Source organism: Capricornis sumatraensis, chromosome 9 (assembly GCF_032405125.1).
Source record: "Capricornis sumatraensis isolate serow.1 chromosome 9, serow.2, whole genome shotgun sequence".
Taxonomy (NCBI): domain Eukaryota; kingdom Metazoa; phylum Chordata; class Mammalia; order Artiodactyla; family Bovidae; genus Capricornis; species Capricornis sumatraensis.
The window spans coordinates 51,231,886-51,258,348 of record NC_091077.1 but is presented as its reverse complement, the minus strand read 5'-3'; the positions used below and the strand labels follow the sequence as shown (position 1 = coordinate 51,258,348).

Here is a 26,463-nt window from a genome sequence, read left to right as displayed (position 1 = left end):
ATTTTAGATGGCCTAAATTAATTGTGATGCGATCACAACTTACTCTTAATTTAAAAATTAAGTACTGCTCCTGAGTGTAAACAAATCTCCCTGAATTATAATGGATATTAAATTTGCTTGACTTTTAAAACCATTAGGGCAAAAATTCCACACATTTTTTTTCAAAAGAATAGAAATGCTTGTTTATAAACAACAATTTCAGAATGAGGCTACATGAGAGGATATTAAGAAAATTTTAATTTTACAGAAATGAGGGCATCAGCTAGTAAATGTGTCACTATTTTTTGTTGTTGTTGTTTGAGGATTATATAAAAAATAATCCACTGTATCACTCTAAATCTGAGTTTCAGACTTTTGTTGAACAAAGTTGAATACAAAGGGCTTTATGACTGAGGGGTATCTTAACTGTCTCAATAAAGGAAAATGCAAAAGAACTATCTGAATAGGAAAAACTATTTTCACCTAAGAGGTTTTTTAGGAATACCACATAAATGAATACTAAGGAAGCAAACTACTAGTAATATAAATCTCTTTTTATTGGAACTTCATAATCTTTTTCAATCAAAGAGTATTTCCTTTGTCACCCAGCAGGGTCCTGGAACTTCTTGGCTGGAATTCAGATATCCGGAGTTCTGGTTACCTACATCATCTATTCTTTATGTAGTAGCTTACAAGCATCAAAGGCCACCCTCACCTGATGCTTGGCCGGATCTATGCCCTCCAAAATAGTCTTCATGTCCTCCTGCTTGTCCTGTGAAAGGAAAAAGAAGAACTCACGGATCTAATTCCAAAAATGAAAATCACATTTGGCCATGAAGACCTTGTGACTGGTACTTCAGGTGCTGGGCTTTGTTAACTCAGAATCTTCAACTAAAAAGATTCCCATCTGTAGAGACCATAATCTCATGAACAGAGTATTATTTCTTTAAGAGCATGATAATATGGTCTCTACCAATATAATTTCAACATAAACCTTAACAAATGCAGACATAATTCTGCTAAATGTTTAGAACTCATGCCTTTGTCTCCAAATACAACTGAAACTACAGGAAAAAAAAGAGCAGTATCTTAATATCTAACCAAGGGAAATAATTAAATTGAAAGATCTGTGAATATCAGAAACTGAGAGAAAAAGTAGGGAAAGTATTGTAAGATGATTAAACAGTTCTGTAGTACCTTCTCCTCCCATTATAAATGCAGTTAGCGCTCACACTTCAACTAAAATAGGAGACTTGAAAGAACCTGAGAGATGGAATATCTGTATTTTCTCTAGATCTTAGACTCTAGATAGGAAGAAAGTTCTTGCAGATGAGACAGGAAGATAGCTGAAGAAACAGCAAGGAGCACTGCAATCACTGACCAGGGTCAACTATATCTCCAAATATAAGAGATGTGGCCTAGAGAAATCTTCACTCTAAGTCACTCCTACCTCCTACCCTGGAAGATGTGCTTACCTAAGAAGGTGCATGCTCCTATGGCAAAGATTTAGTGAGAAAATATTATGAGACAACTATATGATATGAAGAAGTTGACTGTTAAAGCTCACTTGTTCTTCTTTTCTTATCTGCATATGAGTTTCAACAAAAACAAGTCCCATTCAAATATGAATAGATATGCACAAAGTATCCAACACAGAACATATTAAGAAGTTCCTATAAAAATAGAAAGAAAATTTAAGCCAAATATCCCCTTATACTTTCAAAAAATTAAAGGGAATAGAAATGCTTTAAATAGTGGAACAAAGTGATATAACAGCAAGAGGAAATTTAAAAGTGAGTTGGAAGAGCAGAAAAAACTAAGTAATGAGGAAACCATGAAAACCACATTAAAAGCAGCAACAACTTTACAGAAAAAATAGGGCCCTGATGGATGATCCCTATCAAGAAAGAAAACAGAGGGGCAAAAAAAAAAAGAAGTGAAAAGAATCAGACATAAAGATAATACAAATAAGGGAGATTCAATATATGGATAATAAATGTCCCAGGAGAAAAAAGAATAGAAAAAGAAGTGATCAAGGTTGAACTAGAAGAAAACTGGAGGATAAGGAGGAGAAAGAAAAGGAGAAAGGAAATAGGATGAACTAAAATCTTCAAATAGAAAGCATTCATGGTTTTCCAGGAAAAACTATTATAAAATAATACACACCAGGATACATCCTGGAGAAATCATAAAGGTTTAATATAATGAAAGAATCTTATGATAATCCAGGTAGAAAAGAAGTCGCTTACATACACTGGGGAATATTCTAGCAGGCTTTTGCAATATTTAGTACCAGAAGATAACAGAACAGAGGGCTTAGAATTTTGAGAGGAAAAAAACCAGTGATTCAATAATTCTATATATGGCTACATGGTGGGTCAATGGTAAAGAATCTGCCTGCCAATGCAGGAGACACACAAGACGCAAGTTTGAACCCTGGATTGGCAACAGATTCCCTGGAGGAGGAAATGGCAACCCACTCTAGTATTCTTGCCTGGGAAATTCCATGGACAGAGGAGCCTGGTGGGCAATAATCCATGGGGTCACAAAGAGTCAGACACAACTTAGTAACTGAGCATGCACGCATGCACATTTCATTTATAAATACAACAAACAGTAGTCTTAAAAATGCAAACACCTGTAAATTCCTTTTTTTGGTGGAGGAGAGTAAATTCAAAACAAAATACTAATATCAGCCAGCCAAAACTTGAGTCAAGTTCAGGAAATCAGAATTCAGAATCTATATAATATGAAAGACTAGTAAGGTAAACACTGAGTCCACCTAAATATACAATTAAACAACTTTGAGAAATAGGGTCATAAAACAGAACATAAATGTAAAGTCATATCAATGTAAAAACAAAATAACTCATGAAAATTCTATGATGTAAGACACAGCCTCCTCTTCAGAATGGAGTTAATAAATATTGTCTAAATATTAGATTTTTAAAAAATCAGTTTTTTAAAAAGAAAGTAACAAAATATTTCAAAATTTGCATTTGTACATGATGTCTGAATACTTCTCCAGGAAGTAACTTTATATCTGTGTTTTATATAGTTCACCAAAGCTTTGGGAGCAATTAGTGAGCAGCTAACAGGGCTATTTGGAACACTGTGATTTTTTAAGATAAAAGAAACATGGGGGCTATGATCAGAGATTAGAAAATTAAATTATAAAAAAAGAAAGGAAGGAAGCCAGAAGAAATCTAACTCATTTTAATGAGAATTAAGAATCTGGAGACCTTGATTGCTAATAGAAGTGTAGACTGGTTCAGCATTTTTGAATAATTTAGCAGTAGCTATCAAATTTCTAGATGTGGTCCCTCTGATAACCAGCAATTTCACTTCAAGGAATTTATCCCTATAGATAAACTCACAAAAGTAGCAAAGATATATAAATGTGCATACAATATTTGGTGTAGCACCATTTGTAATATTTAAAAATTATAACTCAAATGTTTATGAATAAATAAGTGGTTAATCAATTATACAGCACACAGGAAACCTGTGAAAAAGAGTGAGAAATCTTAGGGATTGATAGAAAAAATATTATATTAAAAAGAAAAAGGTTTCAGAACAGTATATGTGATAACAAATCTATTCATATAAAAAAGAGATACAGCTCACAAACACAGAATATACACATGCTTGGGTGTACAGAAATATCTAGAAAGACAGACAACATACTGCTTAAGTTAAAAAAAAATCTTATGAAGGTTTCTATTTTGTAAGATTTAATATAGATAACAAACTGATCTTTCAAAATTTTTGTCTTTTAAGATAAGTCCATATCAAATCTTAATTTCCAGAAGTAAGAACCAGAGGGTGCCAATATATCCACATTCAAAATACCGTTTCCACTAGTTCAACTATTCTAGGAAAACCTCCCCCAAAGTTCATTTGGCTGGTAGAATACAGTCTAAGAAAAGCCAACAGAGGTCAGAGAGCTTACTTTCTATGGTTAGGGAGGAAAATCAGTGACAAGCCACTACAATATATTCAAGGGGCCCGATTTACTCAGTGCAGAAGTGCTTCAATTTTTATTCCAATGTTAAAAATAATAAACCTTAAAAGCTATGATCAATTCTACAGAGAAAATCAGTATAGTAAAAACCAAAATTCTATTTAAGTAAGGAATTATACAAAGCACTAAGCATTAATTAGAGTATGTATTTCTTTCAATATGTGACTTTTCATCATATCTATATAAAATATCTCCAGAAGAATAGAAGGAAAGAACAACACTGATTGCCAATAGAGAGGAAAACTGGCTGTCCATGAGACACTTTAAAACTTTACGAATTTTGAAACGTATGTAAAAGCATTACCTATTTAAAAAATAAGAAAAACTACAACTCATTTGCACAGGACCAACTATTACTCAATATGGCAAAGATGCAGAATTAGCAATCTTGTGTACCTACTACACTTCTTTAGGTTGGTTCTACGTATTTTCTTTGATACTGCATCTACAGCAGATTATGAACATAAAGAAAGAAACCATGTCCTATCTTGTCCCTGGAAACACTTGTCTTCTACCCTTACTTTCAAGATAGTGAACATCTTGAAGCAAAACAGTATTTCTAAATTCCTAGCCACTGAATATTATCTGTGTATACTTGAAAGCCAAAGCTGAAAAAACAATCTTAAAGAAATTTTGAAAAGTTTGAAGCCACATAAGATGAGAAGAGGATGTAACAAAAGTTTATTCTGCTACCTAAAATAAAATTTAACTGAAGGAAAAGAAGAATAAATTCTTAATTAAACAATTCCAAAGATAACTGGAGAGATTTTATTCTTAAGGAAACAATTTACTTAAAAATTGATGTCAAGGAAACTATTCCTACTTCTTTGACAGTATTTAAATAGGAAAAAATATTGATAGTAAAAAGATAGGGTGGAAGACATAATGATTTAGCATTATATTGCCAAATAGTCTTTACTGGGGTGGCCTTGCCAAGTTACTGTATTTTCTAGGGATTGGTAACTTTTATCTATTAAAATATTTTATAGTAAGCTAAATCTGCTAATTATTAACTATAAATACCATCCAAAATTAAGTAATTTAATACATTTAATATACACAAAGATTTCAAGAGACAGAATCATTTGTGTAACACATCACTGCTATTAATGATGAGTCACAACTAAAATTTCATTTTCTTCAAGAATCCCATAGCACTTTACACATTCTTGGGCTAAGCATTCATCTAGTCCATTCAATACCTCCAAACAAGTAGCTGCTTAACTTGTTCTCTAAAAAAACATAAAATTAAATTCCTTAACACACATCATTAAAGATCTTCTGATCCAAACCCCTCATAAAAAAAAGGAAAGGGGAGAAAAGAGGAAAAAAGAAAAAAAAAAAAATAAGCCTAGGGAGTCTCAGTGATTTGCTAGCACATTCAGCAGAACCAAAGAAAGAATATTTACATGACTTGGGTAAAATAGTCCAGAAAATAATACTAGATTTCATTTTACAGATGAAATTATTGAGGCAACTATTTACTTAAAGATCAGTGGTTTTATGGCTATAATGAAAATTTAGGTCTTCCCTAATGTTCAGAGCATCTCTAATGTAGACTTTTTTCTAAATAACCTAAGCATAGCCTTTGTCACTCATTAGCCCTCCATTCAGATATAGGATTACAGGGTGCTTTCTGCAGGTACTTCTACCTTTTGTTGATTTATTTTCAAACACCAAAGAAGGCCTATAACATGCTAAAATAGATCATAAAAAATCTGTATATGAACACAACTAGAATGTATTTACTTTCTCTAATATCTATATCAGTTGTTTATTATGGGAAATACTACTTGAGTTCCTCTTCTAAAATGAAAGGCCAAGGAGCTGGAGACAAGGAAGGAATACTAATTTATATATCACTCTCCCTTTCCAACCTTAGCTTTGTTGCGTGAAGGAAAATTCATGACAAGTATTTCTTTTATGTTAACCAATGTATCAAAGTTTTAGTGTTGAAATTAACATGCCATGATGAAAAAAGAAAGATTCCACCATTTTCACAAATGGTTTGAAAAACACAACCACCACCAAATCAATGTAACTCTTCACAGATTTCAACTTATAAGTACTGAGAATGTATTATACAATATGGTAAATATAATTCACACTATATGTTATATATGAAAGCTGTTAAGAGAGCAAATCCTAACAGATCTTGTGACAAGAAATAAATTTTTTTCTATTTCTTTAACTTTGTGTCTACATGAGATGGAGGAGGGCATGGACAGAGAAACCTGGTGTGCTATAGTCCATAGGGTCGCAAAGAGTTGGACACAACTGAAGTGACTTAGAACACACAGCATATGAGATGATATATGTTCAGTAATTTATTATGATAATCCCAAATTAAATTTATACAATGTTGTATGTCAAATGTATCTTAATAAACCTGGAATAAAAAATCTTTTTAAATAAAACACAAAACTCCTATATACATATATAGATAAATACGTATTTTTTAAAAATATATATATATGTATCTCACTTAAAAACAGAAAAAACAATGCTTACATGTTAACTAACACAGTGTTGCCACCTAAACATACTATCATTAGGGCCTTTGTAAACTCTGACTTGATGCAGTCATCTTTCATAGACATGGAGCAACTCTAACAATAAAATGGACATGGAAGCCAGGAAAACAAAGATTAACAAAGTAAGTCAAGATTAAAAGCAAGCAAGCCAAAAGAAGAGAAAGAAGCAGAGTAGTGTTTTACAATCCAAATTATACTCTTGAATAGTTCATGCAAATTCTCCACCTTGAACATAAAAGTAATAGTGAACAGGGAGCTAAAGGACTGTGGTAAAAGAAATCAAGCCATGTAAGTGCTTTAGCTGAAGTAAGCTATCAAGATAGGAACAAGAATGAAACATTAAAACTGTCTTCTGGTCTAAAAACCTGTAAATAGGGAGAAAGGCCTAGAGTAATAACTATACAGGACACCAGGACAGTGACTCAGAGACTATGGAACTGAATCAACTTCAGTTTTTGTTTTTCTAATACTGTAGATGTTGATTTTATTTTTACTTTTTATTTTTTGGCAGCACAGCTGTGGGATCTTAGTTCCCCAATCAGGAATGAAACCTGTCCGTGTATGCCCCCTGCAGTGGAAGCATGGTCTTAACCACAGGACTGCCAGGGAAGTCCCTCAACTTCAGTTTTGAAATGGTATTTATTGGTTATTTTTGGCCAAGTAATTGAGTAACAAATTTGTAAGGACACTGATAGTATATTTCTTTTCAGAGAAACAAGATTAGTTTTCAAAGGCAGGTGTCCTCTTTTTAAAAAAATTCCTTTTAGATTTTAAATATATTACAGAGTGCTAATGTTTTTTAATAAAAACTTTCTTACAATGGATTTACATCATATTATACTTGTCATTATATCAAATACTAAAAACAAATTTGGGCCCAATAAAAGATGCCGTGCTGAGAAAGTAAGCACATAAAGGAATACTATCTTTCAATATACAATGATCTCCATTACAGAGGTAACAAGAAGTGCAAACAGCAGGAAGATATGGATTAGGTGATTTGTTCAAGGCTCTCTGCTTATTGAGTGGTTAAAATGATTCTGCATGCTAATAGGGAGAATTTTCAAAAAACTCTGCAATTAATGGACAGTTTTTATTTCATTTAATTTTTGATTTCTAAAAGGAACATTTTAAATGGCTTATTTAAGACTCCTAATCTCATTCAAAGGTTTTTAATAATGGACTACTGACATTTATGTAATTATCACAAAGTTAGACAAGTTACATATCAATTCATAATCTTCTAAATATGATGGACATCCAGTGTTTTTTTTTTTTACTAAAAATATCTATAAATACTTTTTCATTTTAAATATTTTTAAAACAAGAAAAAATCAAATCTCAAATAACTAAGATTCAAATGAGAACATGCACATATTTTGAGGATCTACCTGAAAAGCTCAAGTATATGATCAGTTCTGGCTGAAGATTTTTTAAAAAGTATTAAATAAGAAACTGTCTAGATTTCCTTTAAAACTAAGTTCTAAAGTATACCTCCTACAAAAGTAGAATGAAAAGCCTTAAAAACTCTTAGTTTCATCTCAGAAAACAATAAAAGGAATTCAAATTGTTGTATTACATTTTTATGAAACTATAATTAACATCCTGATTCTAGTACAGAATATTTTAAAGAATGAGAGACAACAGCTTTTAAGCTCCTTTAAAAAACATAATAACAAAGCCTTGAATTGTGGCAAAAGTTAAGCTCTAAAAATCTAAGAAAACGTGAGGTTAGTCCAGATTGTGTTTCAAAGACTGACTTGTGAGTTCTTATTTAAAACTGAAGGTTAAAATAATTACCCACAAAATGAAGATTCTCAAAAAACAACTATTTACCTTAAAGAACTACCAAACCTAGACATCGAGAACACATCTATGGGATCCAGAAATGTTAAACAACTTACTCTATGCAATGGGAGTATAGAGTTTTTCCAATTCCAACCCACAGTCCTAAACAGACATTAGGAGATGACAGAAAAGAACAAAGGACAAGAAAGATGCTGCCTTTTTAGGTCCAGTTAGCAAGAATTATCAGTCATTTTTTCCTCAGGATTCAAGGACTGATCTGCCTGCACTTCTTGTTGTTCAGCAGGTCGTTCATTGCTCACCTCTGGCTTATAGTAAATCTAGAAATTATTTATAGGTTTAAAATATCAAACTAACTATACTTTTCCATAGTTTCCACATTTTCTATAAAGAACAAGAATTGCTTTTTACAATCAGGAAAATAACATTAAAATTGAAATATCTTTCCCTAGACACCAAAACAGGAATCTTTTTTTTTCCCAATGGAAAATTATATATGAAATAATTCAAAAGTAGAAAAAAGGAAAAAGTTATGTACATGAAATTATTAGATCTAATAATTTGCAACAGTGAGATATAAAAAGTAAAAGTTCAATAATAAATGAATGATGATGGCTCATCAAATTGATGGAATATTATGGACAAGTTACAAACATAGAGAATATGTAGCAATAAGGAAAAAATTATGATAGAACATACAGCTGGAAATTATAATTTAATTATAGTTACATATAAATATGAATACAAAGATGGTTTACAAAATAGAAAACAATTATGTTAGAATAACAGCATTAGCTCTGTACTTAAGATAAATATGTATCTAAGCCATCTTTAATCTTTTATTTTGAATGTAAAACAATATGACAAATGAAAATCTATCTGCTTGTTTAATGAAATTCTTCTAAGGAACTTTCATCACAAGCAACTGACCTAATTACAGAAGACTATAAGACATTTAAAAATATTTCATAACAAATTTTTAAAATCAGTAAGTTTTGCTATACTTTATACTGCATTTAATAGGTAATTTTTCTTTTTACTATTTAATATGTTTAGAAGAACTCCTAGCAAATAAGTTAAGGAAGTGACTTTGCTATGGAAAAATGGAAGAACAACGAATTTTATAAGAATTCAGAGGATAAGAATATTAAATTTGCTTATAGTATCTAAGATTTTATGCTCTATCCTATTTATTTCAAGTGATCAAATACTTCAATTCTTAATTTTTATAGATGACCCAAAGCAGAAGATTAAGATCTATTTAACATACCTGTTATAATTTTCAAACACAAAAATTACACCTCTTAGAAATTCTAACTGGCAGAACCTCATTAATGAGAATGAATACTAGTGTTATCATTACCATATTTAGTAGTAGTAATCATGATAAACAAATAGCATAATTATACGATATTCTTATTTTAGTTAGTAATTATTTTCCACAATGTTCTGAGGGATTCTGGGAGGAACTGCTGTTACAAGAAATGGATTAAAAGACAATACTTAGGAAGTTTTCTCTATATGAGGGAAATTAGTAAAGTTGATTGTCTACAACATTTATAACTATGTGTGCCTCACATAGATTTTTAAGAAATAAATAAAGGAATTGTGGAAGAAACTCCAGAAAGTAGTTTAAAATACTCTCACAAAAAGCAAACATTTCAGTAAGAAGCATAAACCTTCTTCAAGAGGATATTATTTTACAATTTTCCATTGTTTTAAAGATTATTACACTTATGAACCTGCCATCTAATTTGAAACTTTAAAAAGCCAAAATAGAAGATATTAAAAGAATAGAAAAAGAATGAAATGCTCTAATAATGTTGTTAGGAAGATGACAGTAGTTTTATTTTAAATGTCTAACTAATTAGAAAAACATAAAATCACTCAGTGATTTGAAAGGTTATTCTATTCTATAAACATATCATTGCATTTATATATCCATACAGGGCAGTTTAAAAGGTTCAGGAATGTTAAATGGGACTGGGGTGAGAGGAAGAAAGAAATAAATGGTTTTACCTAGAAAAAAACAGTATGCCCTTTTAAAAATTATTTTCAAATACATTTAATAAATGCAACAACTAAGAACAAGTACCCAGATTTTCAAGTTATTTTATATAAAGCATGCAAACTATTGATCTGCTTTACTGGTGTTTTCTAAATGTTAAAAATAAAGGAATTAACATTCATACAAAACTATATGAAATTAAAAATCTCTTACTAAATCGGCCCCTGCTTGAAGTAAAACATCTGCAACATCTGTGTGTCCATTTTCACAAGCGTAGGTTAAAGCCGTGTCTCCTGTTGCTGTTGTAGCATGAACATTAGCACCTGGCAAGCAAAAAAAATTACACATTTATTCTGTGAATTTTAAAATTATATTAGATAATTTGATTTTATAAGTTGGTGAAACTCATAAACTCTAAATATGAAAACATCAGAATATATTTTAAGAATCCTAATTTTCCTTTAAAAATGCTTTGAAAAAATGCTTTTACCCATAAAGAAATTATACCAAACAACTAAAAACTATAATAGTCTGTCTATATATTCCCAGTAAGATATACTCTTAAGAAATAAAAGAGATGCTAAACCAAAAAATACAAAAAATATCAATTTTCAGAAATCATACTGGCAGTAGTTTTAGTTTCTTCTGAGACAATTTTATGAATACTTTTTATGATTACATATGATTACATAAAAAGTGATTCTCAAGCCACGAGACAGTTTCATAAACTACCCACTTCAAATTAGCAAAAGTAGCTAAATGTGAGAATTAATGGTGACATGATAGAAAAGACAGTGTGAGGAGCTCTAAGTTTGAATATTGGCCCTGTCACTTATTAGCTTGATTTGCTCAGAGAAGCTATGGAACATGATTGTACATTAGTTTCTGTATCTGTAAGATGTGTATACTACTTCTTAACAGACCAGTGGCCAATGGTAATTAATAGAGAGAACACATGAGCTGAGCAAAATGTCTGATATCCAGTGATTTCTTAGTTAACATTATTTATTCCTTTTTTTAAAAGTCCCTTAACAATACCATGACTACTTAGAGGGATGTGGGAAGAATGAAGACTGGTGAAGAAAGACTCTTGAATAGGACACAGACAATTATAGAAAATAATGAGAGAATAGTAACTGAATAATATACCTACATATACTATCTATAGCAAATAATAATTTTTGAGCCAAGGAAGAGGTCAGCTTGTATGGCTGGTTTGTGCAATGGTTCAAAATCTAAACAATCATTCACACCATTAATGATCTGGATTAATAAATTACTTTAATAATAATTCAAAGGAAAAATTGTTGCTGGTTATAATCAAATTAACAGTGAAAGCCCAAAAAGGATCAATAAAGTTTTGCTAATATTTCATTTCCCTTTATACATTAATTTCCTTACACATCAAGTTTTAAATAATTTATTAGACATGGATTAAAAAAATCTATATTACTTTCAAAGGAAATATAAAGGCTTACATCTGCCTGGATCAATTTTTTGATATATTCTTAACTTGCTCTATCAAGAAAACTATATGTAAAAACACTGATTTCTTACTACTGCTTCACAATATATAAAGCACAAATTATTTTATATAAAGACCAAATATTTCTGCCAAAAAAAAATTTCCACTTTTTCATTCATTCTTTTTTTTTGATAAGTAAGAAATGTCAAGAAATGACATTATCAAAAGTTATAGAGGTTATCAAATTATAACCTCTATGTCATCCCTATATTCTCTTACTGAAAGACTATACAAGGAGTTAATTTCTCCCCTTCAGAAACTACAAATCATTCAATGGAAAGAGAAGGTCAGTGGGAAGTCTTACCATCACTAAGCAAACATTAACTACTTTATAAAACTTTTTTTTTTTTAAAGACATTTTTGGAGATTAAAAAGCCTAAGACGAGAGTTAAATTATGGAGCTGTTTTTCAACCTTTGTAGAAATGAAAAAAATAGAGTTAATTGTTAAAGTTATGAAAGCAATATAAAATTCTTTCTCTAAAAGGCATTTTTAAAGCCACATACCAGCAGCCAGTAAGTATTTAACCAACTCCAGGTGTCCTTCCTGAGAAGCTTCCATCAGAGGTGTGGAGCAGCCGAGTTCTATGTCAGCCCCTGCCTTAATCAGGAAGTCTGCAACTTCAGAAAAACCTCCACAGCAAGCCAACGTCAGAGCAGTTTCTTGGGTTTCTTCTGTCTGAGCATTTATATTTGCTCCTGGGGAAATCATAAAAATAGATAAAACTATAGTTACAAAACATTTACAATAAAGTGTTCTGATTTCTGATAATTATCTCTTATTTTTTCTGTTTCTGGTGTTCTACCCAGGGTGTTGAAAACTTATTTTATCATCAATGCAAACAATATCTTAGTTGTAATAAACTTCAGTGATACTGACACAAAAATTCAAAGGAAATTGATTTTTTTAATTAAAGAAGTAGAACTATTTTACCTTGTGCTAAGAGTAGTGCCACCATCTCTTCATGTCCCTCCCGAGCAGCTTCCATCAAAGGAGTATATCCTTCATCATTAACTTCTTCAAGATTTGCTCCCCTTTCAATAAGCAGAGCTGCCAATTCAACATGTCCTCCACAGGCAGCCAGAGTTAACGGCGACTCGAATGAATCTGCAGGCATATTCACTTGAGCACCACTATCCAAAAGCAAACGTGCTACCTCTACATGTCCATCCTGCAGATTTTCAGAAGTAAAACAAGAAGAAAGCAATTTTTGTCTGATATTTTTTAAGTGGGAGAAGAAAAGCAACAGATCGTGGAAAGACAGGAGGGAAGAAAAGGAGAGGCAGCTTAGATGCATATGTATTATCATACCCATCTGAGAAGTTTTGAAATCTGTCCTATCAAAAGTCCATTAAAATTATTTTACCTTACTTTAGAGTAAGCCCAAAATTTTCCGTAAGAATCAGACTTGGTACATACAGTTACAATTTCAAATAATTTTTAATTTCTACATTCTCTGAAGTTCAAAAAACTATTAAATCCATAGTCATCAGTAACTCAAAATAAAATAATTACTATTTATACTACAGCCAGGGTCAAATATAGCTATAGCCTCAAACTTAAGCGTCATGTTTAAGTGTAGAAATTGTGTTAGATCTATTTAAGAAACAAAGACTGAGAAAAAATAACAACAAATTCTGTGAAGTCATTATCACTTGGGATTATATCACCAAGGTAAATCCCTGTGGACTGATATTATCTTATATTTTTTCTCATCACTAGTTTGTTGTAAAAAGGCAAAGAATTTTACAAAGATGAAAAAATTACTCACTTGTAAATAATTTTACCATGAGTCTATCTGCATAGATAGGCAATTAACAAAATATTCTCATGGAGGTATCCATTCTACCCCTTTATCATCATAAATACATTTCTTTAGTTTCAAATTCTTTGCTTCAAAATTTTATGGGTCTTAACTCCTGTGGCAAATAAAGATAGAGCTGGTATGTTGTTCTTTATTTTTAAAAAATGACCCAAATATTGCTAATGAAAAGTAAACAGAGTAGAAAAATAAGGTTTTATAAGGTTGGGAAACTCTTCTACTGAAGAACTAATGAAAGAAACCTTAAATATTAGGTTTCAGTATCTATCTAGAGTTTTATTATACTTAACTGTATAAGTTAGTTATAATCACTTTAGCTTTAATATGAACAAATACTTCACATTAAAATAAAACACATTTTTACCAAATTCCTATATTGAGTTATTTAGTATCTGAAATATATACCTAATTTAAAAGAAAATAAGGGTTTATAAGTGCCCACAAATCAGGGAACTACTATTGCACCCAGCTTCTTTAGGTTCCCAAGAAACTGTTTTGTATGAATTTAATTTTTGAAGATTCTTTGTATATTCTGCTAACATATCTAGAGTACAGACCTTAACAGAGAAATTGTGCTAAGAACTTTTTAAATATTAATGAACAGTATTATTTCTAACAAAGGAAAAAATATGAAAATAAAATTTAAAAATAATCATCCACTCTTTAAACAAAAAAAATTTGACCATATTTAACTGTACAGTTCAGCAGCACTAAATACATTCACATTGTTATCCAACTGTCATCATCATCCATCTCCCAAATTTTTCAATTTCCTAAAATGAAATTCTGTCCCCATTAAACACTAAGTCCTCATTCCTCCTCCAACCTCCCCCAGGCCCCTGGGCATCTAACAATGTACTAAGAACAATCAACTCTTGGGCTTCCTTGATGGCTCAGTGGTAAAGAATCCACCTGCCAAAGCAACAGACATGGGTTTGATCCCTAGTCTGGGAAGATCCCACATGCCACAGAGCAACTAAGGCCGTGTGCCACAACTACTGAGCTTGTGCTCTAGAGCCGAGGAGCCACAAGTACTGAAGCCAGCGTGCCCTAGAGCCCATGTTCTGCAACAAGAGAAGCCACGACAATGAGAAGCCCATGCACTGCAACTACAGAGTAGCTCCTACTCGCCTCAACTAGAGAAAAAGCCCGTGCAGCACTGAAGACCCAGAGCAACCAAAAATAAATAAATAAATATAAGAATAATCTACTCTTAAAGGCCTAATATCATTATTAATTTTTTTTTAATTCTAAGAATTCAGTCTTAGCCATTGAGCAGTAGCTGGGATTGGCCTTACCCTCCTATCATAAACTATAAAAATTGGGATAAAACTATTAGAGGCACTGGACAGCAACCAAGCTAGGGTTAGAGTTATAATCACTGAAAGAAGGAAGCATATGAGATAAGTGCTACATTCACTCTAACTTTTTCTCTTTAGGCATCTTCCAAATCATGGCCCAAGGAAATAAAGCCTAAACAAAGAGAGAACATCTCTAGGACCAAAGAGTTAAGGACCTAGGAGTAAAAGTGATGCTGAAATCAAGCCTCAATAGGATCAGGGTGATTCACTGGTAATTTAAGTATCTGACAGAACAGAATTTAATAGTCTTAAAAGAAGGACAGGATAATCCAGAGCCTTGAAAAGGGATCATCTACAGCATATGACTCCCAATAAAAAACAATTAGACATATCAAGAAGCAAGAAAAGGTGATTGACCTCAAGACATAAAATAATAAAAATTGACCCAGAATTGAATCAGATATACAAGATAAAAGAACTTCAAAACAACTACTATACTACCTGTGTGCAGCAATGAATACTCAGCACAGCCAAAAATAAATAAAATTTAAAAAGAATAGAAAAACAGAGAAAAATCAGTGAAACCAAAAATTGAAGGCTCATCATTAAGTTCACATGCAATCTAAAGGAAGACTGAATAGCCAAAATCAACTTGAAAAAGAAAAACAAAGCTGGAGGACTCATACTTCCTGATGTCAAAACTTAAACAAAGCTACAATAATTACAACTTTGTGGTTCTGACTTAAAGACAAACATACAGGCCAATGAAACAGAATAGAGAGACTAGAAATAAACCTTGCATGTATAGTCAAATAATTTTTGATAAGAATGTCAAGATGATTCAAATGGGAAAAGTCAGTCTTTCTAACTTTGATGCTGGGAAAACCAGATGGTCACATGCCTAAGCATGAAATTTAACACTTAACCTAATATCATATATAAATTTACTCAAAATGGATTAAAAACCTAAATAAAAGAACTAAAACTATAAAACTTTTAGAAGAAAACATAGGACTAATGCTTCATGAAACTGGATTTGGCAATGACTTCTTGGATATGGTATCAAAGGCATAAGAAACAACAACAAAAATAGATGAAATGGACTTTTGAAAAACAAACCAACAGAAGCACAACTTTTATGCACAGAAGGACACTATGAACAGAGTAAAAGGGCAGTCCATGAAATGAGAGAAAATACTTATCATATATCTGATAAGGAATTAAGATCCAGACAATATAAAGAACTTCTAATATTCATCAACAAAAAACAAGCTAATTCAAGAATGGGCAAAGGATCTGAATAGACGTTTCTCTAGAAGCTATACTGCCAGAGAAAACAGTATGGTGGTGGTAATCCTCTTAATTAGATTTCTGATATGTGTATTTTACTATGATGAAAAAGCTGGAAAGAAAATAAAAGTACATGAGTGTGCTGGAAATAACATAGCTAACCCTGCCTTTCATATGATTTCCTACATCAATAGATTTACTACGAAAAGCTAAACACTGCACACACCCCCTTCAGCCTCTAATAACGTACAAAATTTTCAGATTCCTCACCATTTCATAATAATTTTTCCAAAAGTAGAAATAATTCTTAAAGGCTTAAATACATATGACTCTTTCGTCCCATATAATCTCAAATGCAATTTAAAATTACCATGCAAGCCTCCATTAAGGCAGTGTGCATCTCATCTGTTTTGTGCTCTTGATCTGCACCAGCATCAAGCAGAAAGCGAACCATGTCCAAATGGCCTTAAAAAAAGAAAAAAACAAATTTTAAAACTATATTTCTCAAGAACTATCAATTTAATATATAAGTATTAAAATGGGAAATATTTTTCTTTCAGATGTCTATACAAAAACTTATAACTTATTTTGCATTCAATAAATCAACAACAATTCTACAAAGCCAATCCAAAATAGTAAGCAGGCTCTCATCAAGGTCTTATCTAGGTTTTAAAGATCAAATTAGTCCAAAGCACATTAATTCAAGCTAGGTAAGGCAATAAAATGGTAATACTTATACTTTGATTTAATCTATATAAACTATAAATCAAAACACTGAAATAAAACAGAATGCCAAGTAAAGTATGTTTGGATCATATTTTTCAGAAAAAAAGCCTTAATAACCATAAACTCACTGTGGCAATGAGCAGGCACAGAAAACTCCATTTAAAATAATTTCAACCTTCTTGACACATTTTGTATATAAAAAGCCTTAATAGTCAATAAGAAAAAGACAAACACTCCAGTAGAAAAATGGATGAAGGACATGAAATGGCAATTCAAAATAAAGAAATGAAAATGAATATTAAACTGATGAAAAATATATTAAACCTTCCTACTAAACAAATGCAAATTAAAATGAGACACCATTTTTTACTATCAAAATGGCAAATATTAAAAAGAATGATAATACCCAGTGTTGGTGAGGGTGTAGGGTGGGGTAAAGGGCACTCTCAAACACTGCTGGTGGGAGTGTAAATTGGTTCAACCTTTCTAGAAGGCAATTTGGCAATATGTATCAAAAGCCTTAAAAATGTCCATACCCTTTGACCCAGCAATTCCACTTCCAGGAATTTATCCTAAGGAAATAATCAGAGATTAGGCAAAGATGTCTGCACAAGGATGTTATCACAGTGTTTTTAATAATAGTGAAAAACTGGGAACAATTCAAGTGTCCAACAATAGGCAGTTATGGTGCATCCATTTGATGTATTTGGCAGAGATTGCTAATTCCCTACCCAATATCCATTCTTTCATTTTCATCCTGATTTCATCTCAGTGGCAACATGCCTGACTAAAAGACTACATTTTCTAGCCTCTCTTGCTGCTATGTGTAGCCAATGAGATGTAGGAGGGACTTACAAGGCAGAACTTCTAGGAAGACTCCTTAAAGGTAGCTTACTAAGTTGGAAGGCATTCCTCATTTTGCCCTTACCCCCTGCATCCTTCCTAGAATATGGATTGCTGGAGCCCTAGCTACCATCTTTGAGCATAGATAATAGGTAACCTTGAAAATAGAAACCACACATACTAGGATGGTGGAGCAGAAAACCAGAATGCTCATATCTTAATAAAAACGAACTGCCTTTCTAGTTCTAGATAGCCTATTTTTGTACCTTAAAAAATTTTTTTTAATCCATGCCACTTGCAGGATCCTAGCTCTCCCACCAGGGATCAAACTTGGCACTCGGCAGTGAAAGCATGGAGTCCTAACCACTGGACTGTCAGAGAATTCCCAGAATTGTTTTATATAAATGAGAATAAGTTTCTCTTTTGTTCAAATCATTATTAATTTAGGTTTTGTAACGAAAGCAGCCAAATCTACTTCTAATTAAAATAGTGAAATACCATGTGAATATCAAAAGTTGTACTACAAAAGTACTTATTGAGATAGGGAAGTGTTCGTGATGTATTGCTAAATAAAATTGCTAAATAAAAAGCAGACTATAAAACAGTGTAAGAGTATGACCATTTAGTTTTTAAAATGTATATATACATTTTGACCTGTGGACAATGTGGAGGGTTAGGGTACAGTCAAAAATCCACATCACAGTTGGCCCTCTGTATCCATGGTTCCATATCCGAGGATTCAACCAGCTTTGAACTGTTTAGTACTACAGTACATATTTATTGAAAAAAATCCATATGTAAGTGAACCTCTGCAATTCAAACCCATGTTGTAAGAGTCAAGTGTGTATACATTTGTTTATAAATATACCTAAAAAACACACTGGAAGTAACTATACTAAAATATTGTTTATATGCTTTTTAAATATTTAGATGGTAACATTATATGTCATTGTAAAATTTCTTTACACTATTCTGTTTTTTAGGATTTATATATCATGTGACTATTATTATTTGAGTGTGTATTATTTTTGAAATAAAAATTGGAAAAATCATATAAAACAAAAGTTATTAAAGAATGGAAACCCTCTAAGTCTGTGCTAAGAATTCTGGTTGACTTTACAGCTAGTTGAGTAAATTTTGAGTTAAAATAATAAGAAAACATATACTATAGGAAATACAGGCTAAAATGGACTTTCTATATAATGTCTTAGAAGCTAGATAATTTTATAGCACAGGGAAAGTATAAACAATAAAAAATTAACTCATACACAGTATCCAAATATTTAAATATTCAAAGTTACTATAAAAAACTCTATAAACACATATACATTTATAGAGTACCTTTGTAGCATGCAAGTGTAAGAGCACTTTCTTTGAATTCATTAGAGTGAGTGTTGATGCCTGCCCCATGATCTAGAAGAACTCTTGCAACTTCCACATGACCTGCACTGGCTGCTTCCATTAAGGGGGTGTGTCCATTTTCATTATGATCTTCTATATTTGCGCCTTCATTAAGTAGCACTTTCACAATATCAACAAATCCTCCAGCACAGGCATAAGTTAATGCAGTGTTGCCTAACAAAAAGAAATTAAAAATTATGATAAAACTGATACAATTCCTATTATACTACTGCTCTAGTTCTATTACTTCAGTTACCTTACATAAACCACTAGAATTATTATCTCAAGCTTTTCATTGTGTTGGTTAGAAGCATCATCTGAATTTTATCACTAATTAAAAGGTTTATTAAAAATGGGCCAATTTACCTCTCTTCATATTTCCTTAGCTTGTAAAATAAGATTGTCATCTTGAAAAATTACTTCAATATATTTTAAAATAAAATATTCTAATACATCACTCAAAGTATTGTTTTTTCTTACAACACTATACAACTTGGAAACACTTAACATTTTCTACGTGTATTCATTTCTTAATTTTCTTTTACTTCCTTTATCTTTTACATTTATTCATAAGACAATTCATTGTTCTACATACATTTTCTTTCTGAAATATATGTTTAGCCTACATTTATGAGACCCAAGGAGACAAAAATAAATCTCCCTCAGCTTAACTCCTTCAAAATAAAAATTTATTTAAAAGGTCATTAGTCTTTGATCTGCCACTTATTTCTTTCTTGATTTGTTTTGAGGACTTTTATTATTAAAGGGAGTAGGGAAATGGTTTAACTACCCAATAGTATGACACTGAAGAACACTGTTTTAAAGGTTCAGCAAGAAAACTATCATTTCAAAGCCAAAGTTGTTCAGAATTCAACTGTTTTAACAGTCTCAGACATTAAGGATATTACTTTTACTACAACCATGGCAAAGTGGTCAGCAAAGTGACCTACAATCCCTTCTAAGAAGTCCTGGTCATTTAAAAATAAATTAGGCTGCATTGGAGAAGGAAACGGCAACCCACTCCAGTGTCCTTGCCTGGAGAATCCCAGGGACCGGGGAGCCTGGTGGGCTGCCGTATATGGGGTTGCACAGAGTTGGACATGACTGAACTGACTTAGCAGCAAGCAGCAAGTTGCATTTAACATTTATTTAAGTATGCTAACATATACTCAAATGTCACTTAATGGAACACTGATATGCTTTCATTATTGAAACTGTTTTTTAAACCATGTGCTTGCTTGAGATTTAGGAATCTCATTACTAAATGCATATTTACTGTAACTCAAGACATATGACCAAGAGTTATAAAGAACCTTACTAGAGTAGCTTTCATGTTGCCAGGAAAATACCTTATTAGTAAATGCATTCTGTACACTTGACATAAAAACTCATAAGGTTTTGACTCTCAGGTTAATATATACAAGGTAGTCGGTATTTAAATGAGACAAAGAATTGTGAAAGATACAGTTCATAAATTTGTCTCTTTAAACATTATATATCATTGTGGCAAAGAAATTGTCCCCAGAAGAAAAACGGTCAATCCTGATCAAACAGAATGTAAGAGTATTTCAAAGACTTCTGAAGATAACAAATTAATCTATATTTTACTCAGAGATTCTAAATAATGGCTACGATTTTTCTGTATATTTACAACCAACTATCCCTAGGAATCAAATTTTTTATCTCTCAGGTTATAGTTACTCATATCAATTTATTTTCTTCAAATGAACTCATCACTTTCGACATACCTGTTGCAGACTGTGAGTTGACATCTGCATCATGAAGAAGTAACAATTTCACAATATCTAAATAACCTCCACTGGATGCTGCCATCAGGGGAGTTATATCTCCTTTATTCCCTCTGTCTTCAACATTAGCATGCATAGCAAGCAATACCTTTAAAACACATAGGTACACGGAGAGAAAATGTCAATTCTTACAATTAATAGTACTCTAGGTAATATACTGAATCTGGGAAGGTACTCTTTTAGAATAGAGACAAGTAAAAATAAAAATAATCACCTTTGGGGAAAATATGCTAGTGTTCACTGCTCAAAACACTGGTTAGACTTTATATTTTACCATACCATTACATATTATCTTTAAGTAAAATAGGTAATCATATAACCATCCAATTATAAAATTTAACTGCTACTGTCAAAAAAATTGTATTATGCTTAGGATTATCTAGCAAGGTAACAGCAAACCTAGTCACAACACAAAAACTAACTGGTAAACACATGGCTATTTCCCAATATTGCTCTAACAGAAAAAAAAAAACTAAAAAGAATTGGGATAATCCAGATGGAATGAAAGTAAATCAACATTTTTCATTATAATTGTATATTATTTCTAATGGCAAGTTTAAAATTTACTATTATTAATATTATCTCTCTGTGCTTTATTTTCCTTTCCTTTTTTACCCTATGTGTCTCTCATTTATTAGGACTATTTTTGAAAGTGGCAGAAAAAACGGACCATGCCAAGTTGCATGCACAGAAAACAAAAATTAATTATGTATCAGTTTCTATTTAGCCTACTGCCAAAAAGGAAAGACCCTGGTCTCTAATAATGATTTTTTATTAATGGTAAAAATAAATAAAACATCAAAATCTTCCACAATTCTGATCACTAAAAATTACTTCTGCTTACTTGTGCTAATTCATAATACCCAGCTGAACAAGCCAAACACAGCAGGCTTTCTCCTTCTTCAGTATGTTCATTTACACTTCTGCCTTCATCTAGCAGTTTACGAACAGCATTCACATCCCCATCAGAACAAGCTTCTGCCAGACTGCGACTGAAAACAAACCAACACAGAAAAACTCAAGGTCCTATGATAATGAGTTGTATTAAATATATACAGTTAGTCATACAAAGAAAAATGCTGATATTGTAAGAAAAAAGTTATTTGAACACTTATTTGCATACTAATTTTTCATCTATGTGGACCGAGCTAGAAAGCAATAAGTAAATGTGAAAACAGCTGTCATTTTTATCTTTCAAAATGTCCTAACATATTGTCATGTCATATTAAGTTTTAAATAAACTGTATAAAGCATTAGATGCACAAGTTTTTAAACTAATGTTATGATTCCCAAAGACATATTTATTTTAAATTTAAAATTTTACTCGGTAATAGTGAGGTGAGTAGAGGTAATAAAAGATGAAAATCTGAATAAAATTTTTATTGCAGAATGACTAACAAAATCTGTGAGTCTCTAACTTTAATGTGCATACAAACATCCCATGTCCTTGTTAAAATGTAGATTCTGATTCAGTAGATCCAAATGGGGTCTGAAATTCTACATTTCTAATAAGTTCTCAGGTTATGCTGATGCTGCTAGTTCCAAGCACCATATTTGAGTAGCAAGGACCTAGATTACTGCATCAGCAATCCATTTCATTTATTATTACTCAGGCGGTCAGTTTAGAGTTTCAACTATAACCTTTGGAGTAAGTAACTTCATTAGAAATGAAAATCAGATACAGAATTGAATACTCAGCAGAAGTCATTAAACACATACGTGTCAACTTGTCCTGCATTGTGACTGTTTTCCGCCCTCATCCGTGTCAGTGCAGCGGCAGCTTCATCCAGTGCACAACTTACTGAGGATGTCAGTCTTCGGAGTACCTCAGGATCTGCAAAGGCTTTACCATCAGCAGTTGACAATTTGCCAATTCCTTCAGTGTGCATCAATTAGATGGTGCAGGGAAAGAAGCAGCATAAATTGTAATTACATTTCTAAACACTATTATCTAGGGCAAAATGCATGTGTAAGGCTGACAATTTCAATTTTGCCACTAACGTCAAAAGGCCATTCATAACTACCTATGTTTTAGTCTTTTCATCTTTACAATTCACATAACACTAATTTGTCCTCTACCTAACTCCAAATATAACTTAATGCTTACTGTAAAAAAATGGATGAGATTTCTATCAAAGTATAATTACAGCATCAGATCTAAAGTATAAGATCCTAACTATCTATTGATATTTTTAGTAGTAATGAAGGAGATATTCTTTAATATTACAACAAACAATCCAACAGTTTCTTCCTTTGATTGAATAGCCACCTAGAACCATTTTCTGGGTAAACATGGTAAATTAAAATAAATTATCATATTTTACATTTATTATGTGCTTTTAAATGTACCAGACAGAAATGATTAAAACCTAGCTCATGTCCTTACAGAGCTCACAATCTGGTTGGTCTAGGCTGCCAATAAATCTTTTTCTCTAGATTCAGTGAGGAGTCAGTAACAGAAAATTTTGTTGATAATATCACCACCTGTTATTGCTGAAAATGAGAGGAAAATAGCCAATAAAAATTTATAGAAAAAAAGGGAAAAATTGCACAATAAGAGAAAAAAATAGACATTGTGATGCTCTCCAATTAAAACAGTATGATAGTATGACACCTGCACAGAAAAATAATTCTATCAAGGATATATGATAGAGCCCCCAAGATCCTGGATTATTTGTGAACTCAATATATGACAAAGGTGACACTTCAAATCAGTGGAGATAAGAGAGCTTATTTCCTAAACACTGTTCAGAAGTTGGCTATTTGAAAATTATGTAAGATCTCAAATTCATACCATTGACAAAAATAAAAACCTGGTAGACTTAAATGAAATCTAAAAAGTACTATTATACTGTGTAGGTATTCTTCTATTGCTGATGTTAAGGAGGATTTTCTAAGCATGAGACCAAATCATGAAAGCTATAAAGTAAAAAATTAGTAAATGTGATATTAAACATGTTTATTTTCAATAAAAATTTCTATATAATTAAAGGTACCATAAATAAAATTAAGGCAAAATAAAAACTGGAAAATAAACACACAATTAATTTACATCATTTATAAAGAACTACTGAACACAAACTATGAAATTGACCAAGAGAACAAAGGTGTGAGGCCCTTTCAAACAGCTGATAGGAGGGTATACTGACATAAAGTTGACATTTCTATTGATAAATGTTATCAAAATTTTGAATACAAAAATATCCTCTGACCTAGCAGTATCACTTTCTAAAACTGTGTCCTATGAAGATACTTGCACAAGCAAGAAAAGTTATAGATATATATGGATATAAACTATAGAAGTATTTGTGATATAAAAAAATTGGAAATAACCTAAAAATATCAACATATCATGTTATAGAAGGATGAACACAATAAATTAACTGCAAAAAAGTGAAGTCACTCAGCCATGTCTGACTATTTGTGACCCCATGGACTATAGCCTACCAGGCTCCTCCGTCCACAGGATTTTCCAGGCAAGAATACTGGAGTGGGTTGCCATTTCCTTCTCCAGGGGATCTTCCTGACCCAGGGATCAAACCCGGGTCTCCTGCATTGTAGGCAGACACTTTACCATCTGAGCCAACAGGGAAGTCCAAAAAAGGAAAGTGAAAAAAGGAAAATTATAATTTGTTAATATGAATCTATTTAACTTAAAAAAAATGTATATTCAAATATACACGTATATTTATAAAACTAAAGTAAAAGTCTGAAAGTATATGTAAATACTGACAAGTATATATAAAACTTTTCAATCAAATTAATACATCTCATTCTGTTTTCAGTCAGTTCAGTTGTTCAGTCGTGTCCTACTCTTTGCAACCCCATGGACTGCAGCACGCCAGGCCTCCCTGCCCAACACCAACTGCCAGAACTTACTCAAACTCATGTCCATTGAGTTGGTGATGCCATCCAACCACCTCATCCTTTGTCTTCCCCTTCTCCTCCTGCCTTCAATCCTTCCCAGCATCAGGGTCTTTTCGAATGACTTAGCTCTTCGCATCAGGTGGCCAAAGTATTAACAGTTTCAGCTTCAACATCAGTCCTTCCAATGAATATTCAGGACTGATTTCCCTTAGGATGGACTGGTTGGATCTCCTTGCAGTTCAAGGGACTCTCAAGAGTCTTCTCCAACACCACAGCTCAAAAGCATCAATTCTTCGGCACTCAGCTTTCTTCACAGTCCAACTTTCACATCCATACATGACCACTGGCAAAACAATAGCCTTGACTAGATGGACCTTTGTTGGCAAAGGAGTGTCTCTGCTTTTTAATATGCTGCCTAGATTGGCCATAATTTTCCTTCCAAGGAGTGTCTTTTAATTTCATTGCTGCAATCACCATCTGCAGTGATTTTGGAGCCCAGAAAAATAAAGTCTGACACTGTTTCCACTGTTTCCCCATCTATTTCCCATGAAGTGATGGGACCAGATGCCACGATCTTCATTTTCTGAATGTTGAGCTTTAAGCCACAATTTTCACTCTCCTCTTTCATCAAAGATTCTCTTTAGTTCTTCACTTTCTGCCATAAGGATGGTGTCATCTGCATATCTGAGGTTACTGACATTTCTCTCAACAATCTTGATTCCAGCTTGTGCTTCCTCCAGCCCAGCATTTCTCATGATGTACTCTGCATATAAGTTAAATAAGCAGGGTGACAATATACAGCCTTGACGTACTCCTTTTCCTATTTGGAACCAGTCTGTTATTCCATGTCCAGCTCTAACTGTTGCTTCCTCACCTGCATACAGATTTCTCAAGAGGCAGGTCAGGTTGTCTGGTATTCCCATCTCTTTCAGAATCTCCCATGGTTTATTGTGATCCACACAGTCAAAGGCTTTGGCATAGTCAATAAAGCAGAAATAGATGTTTTTCTGGAACTCTCTTGCTTTTTCGATGATCCAGCGGATATTGGCAATTTGATCTCTGGTTCCACCTGGAAGTTCACGGTTCATGTATTGCTGAAGCCTGGCTTGGAGAATTTTGAGCATTACTTTACTACCCTGTGAGATGAGGGCAATTGTGAGGTAGTCTGAGCATTCTTTGGCATTGCCTTTTTTTGGGACTGGAATGAAAACTGACCTTTTCCAGTCCTGCGGCCACTGCTGAGTTTTCCAAATTTGCTGGCATATTGAGTGCAGCACTGTCACAGCATCATCTTTTAGGATTTGAAACAGCTCAACTGGAATTCCATCACCTCCACTAGCTTTGTTCATAGTGATGCTTTCTAAGGCCCACTTGACTTCACATTTCAGGATGTCTGGCTTTAGATGAATGGTCACACCATCATGATTATCTGGGTCATGAACATCTTTTTTGTACAGTTTTTCTGTGTATTCTTGCCATCTCTTCTTAATATCTTCTGCTTCTGTTAGGTCCATACCATTTCTGCCCTTT

At 32.5% G+C, this 26,463-nt stretch overlaps 1 protein-coding gene across 3 annotated transcripts in view; it reads right to left on the bottom strand.

The window, feature by feature from the left end:
* Positions 1 to 649: 649 nt before the first annotated feature.
* LOC138085198 (ankyrin repeat and KH domain-containing protein 1-like) overlaps positions 650 to 26,463 on the bottom strand; it is a 58,506-nt gene continuing 32,692 nt past the window's right edge. The window contains exons 3-11 of one of the 3 annotated variants that reach the window (XM_068979413.1): positions 22,786 to 22,942; positions 21,911 to 22,058; positions 21,007 to 21,154; positions 19,199 to 19,432; positions 16,659 to 16,753; positions 12,809 to 13,046; positions 12,382 to 12,573; positions 10,565 to 10,674; positions 650 to 751 (exon numbers count right to left, since the gene is read on the bottom strand). In XM_068979413.1, the coding sequence (XP_068835514.1) occupies positions 650 to 751; positions 10,565 to 10,674; positions 12,382 to 12,573; positions 12,809 to 13,046; positions 16,659 to 16,753; positions 19,199 to 19,432; positions 21,007 to 21,154; positions 21,911 to 22,058; positions 22,786 to 22,942 (1,424 nt within the window). The remainder of the gene's footprint in view (positions 752 to 10,564; positions 10,675 to 12,381; positions 12,574 to 12,808; positions 13,047 to 16,658; positions 16,754 to 19,198; positions 19,433 to 21,006; positions 21,155 to 21,910; positions 22,059 to 22,785; positions 22,943 to 26,463) is intronic. The other 2 variants (XM_068979414.1, XM_068979415.1) reach the window with 2 other exon arrangements.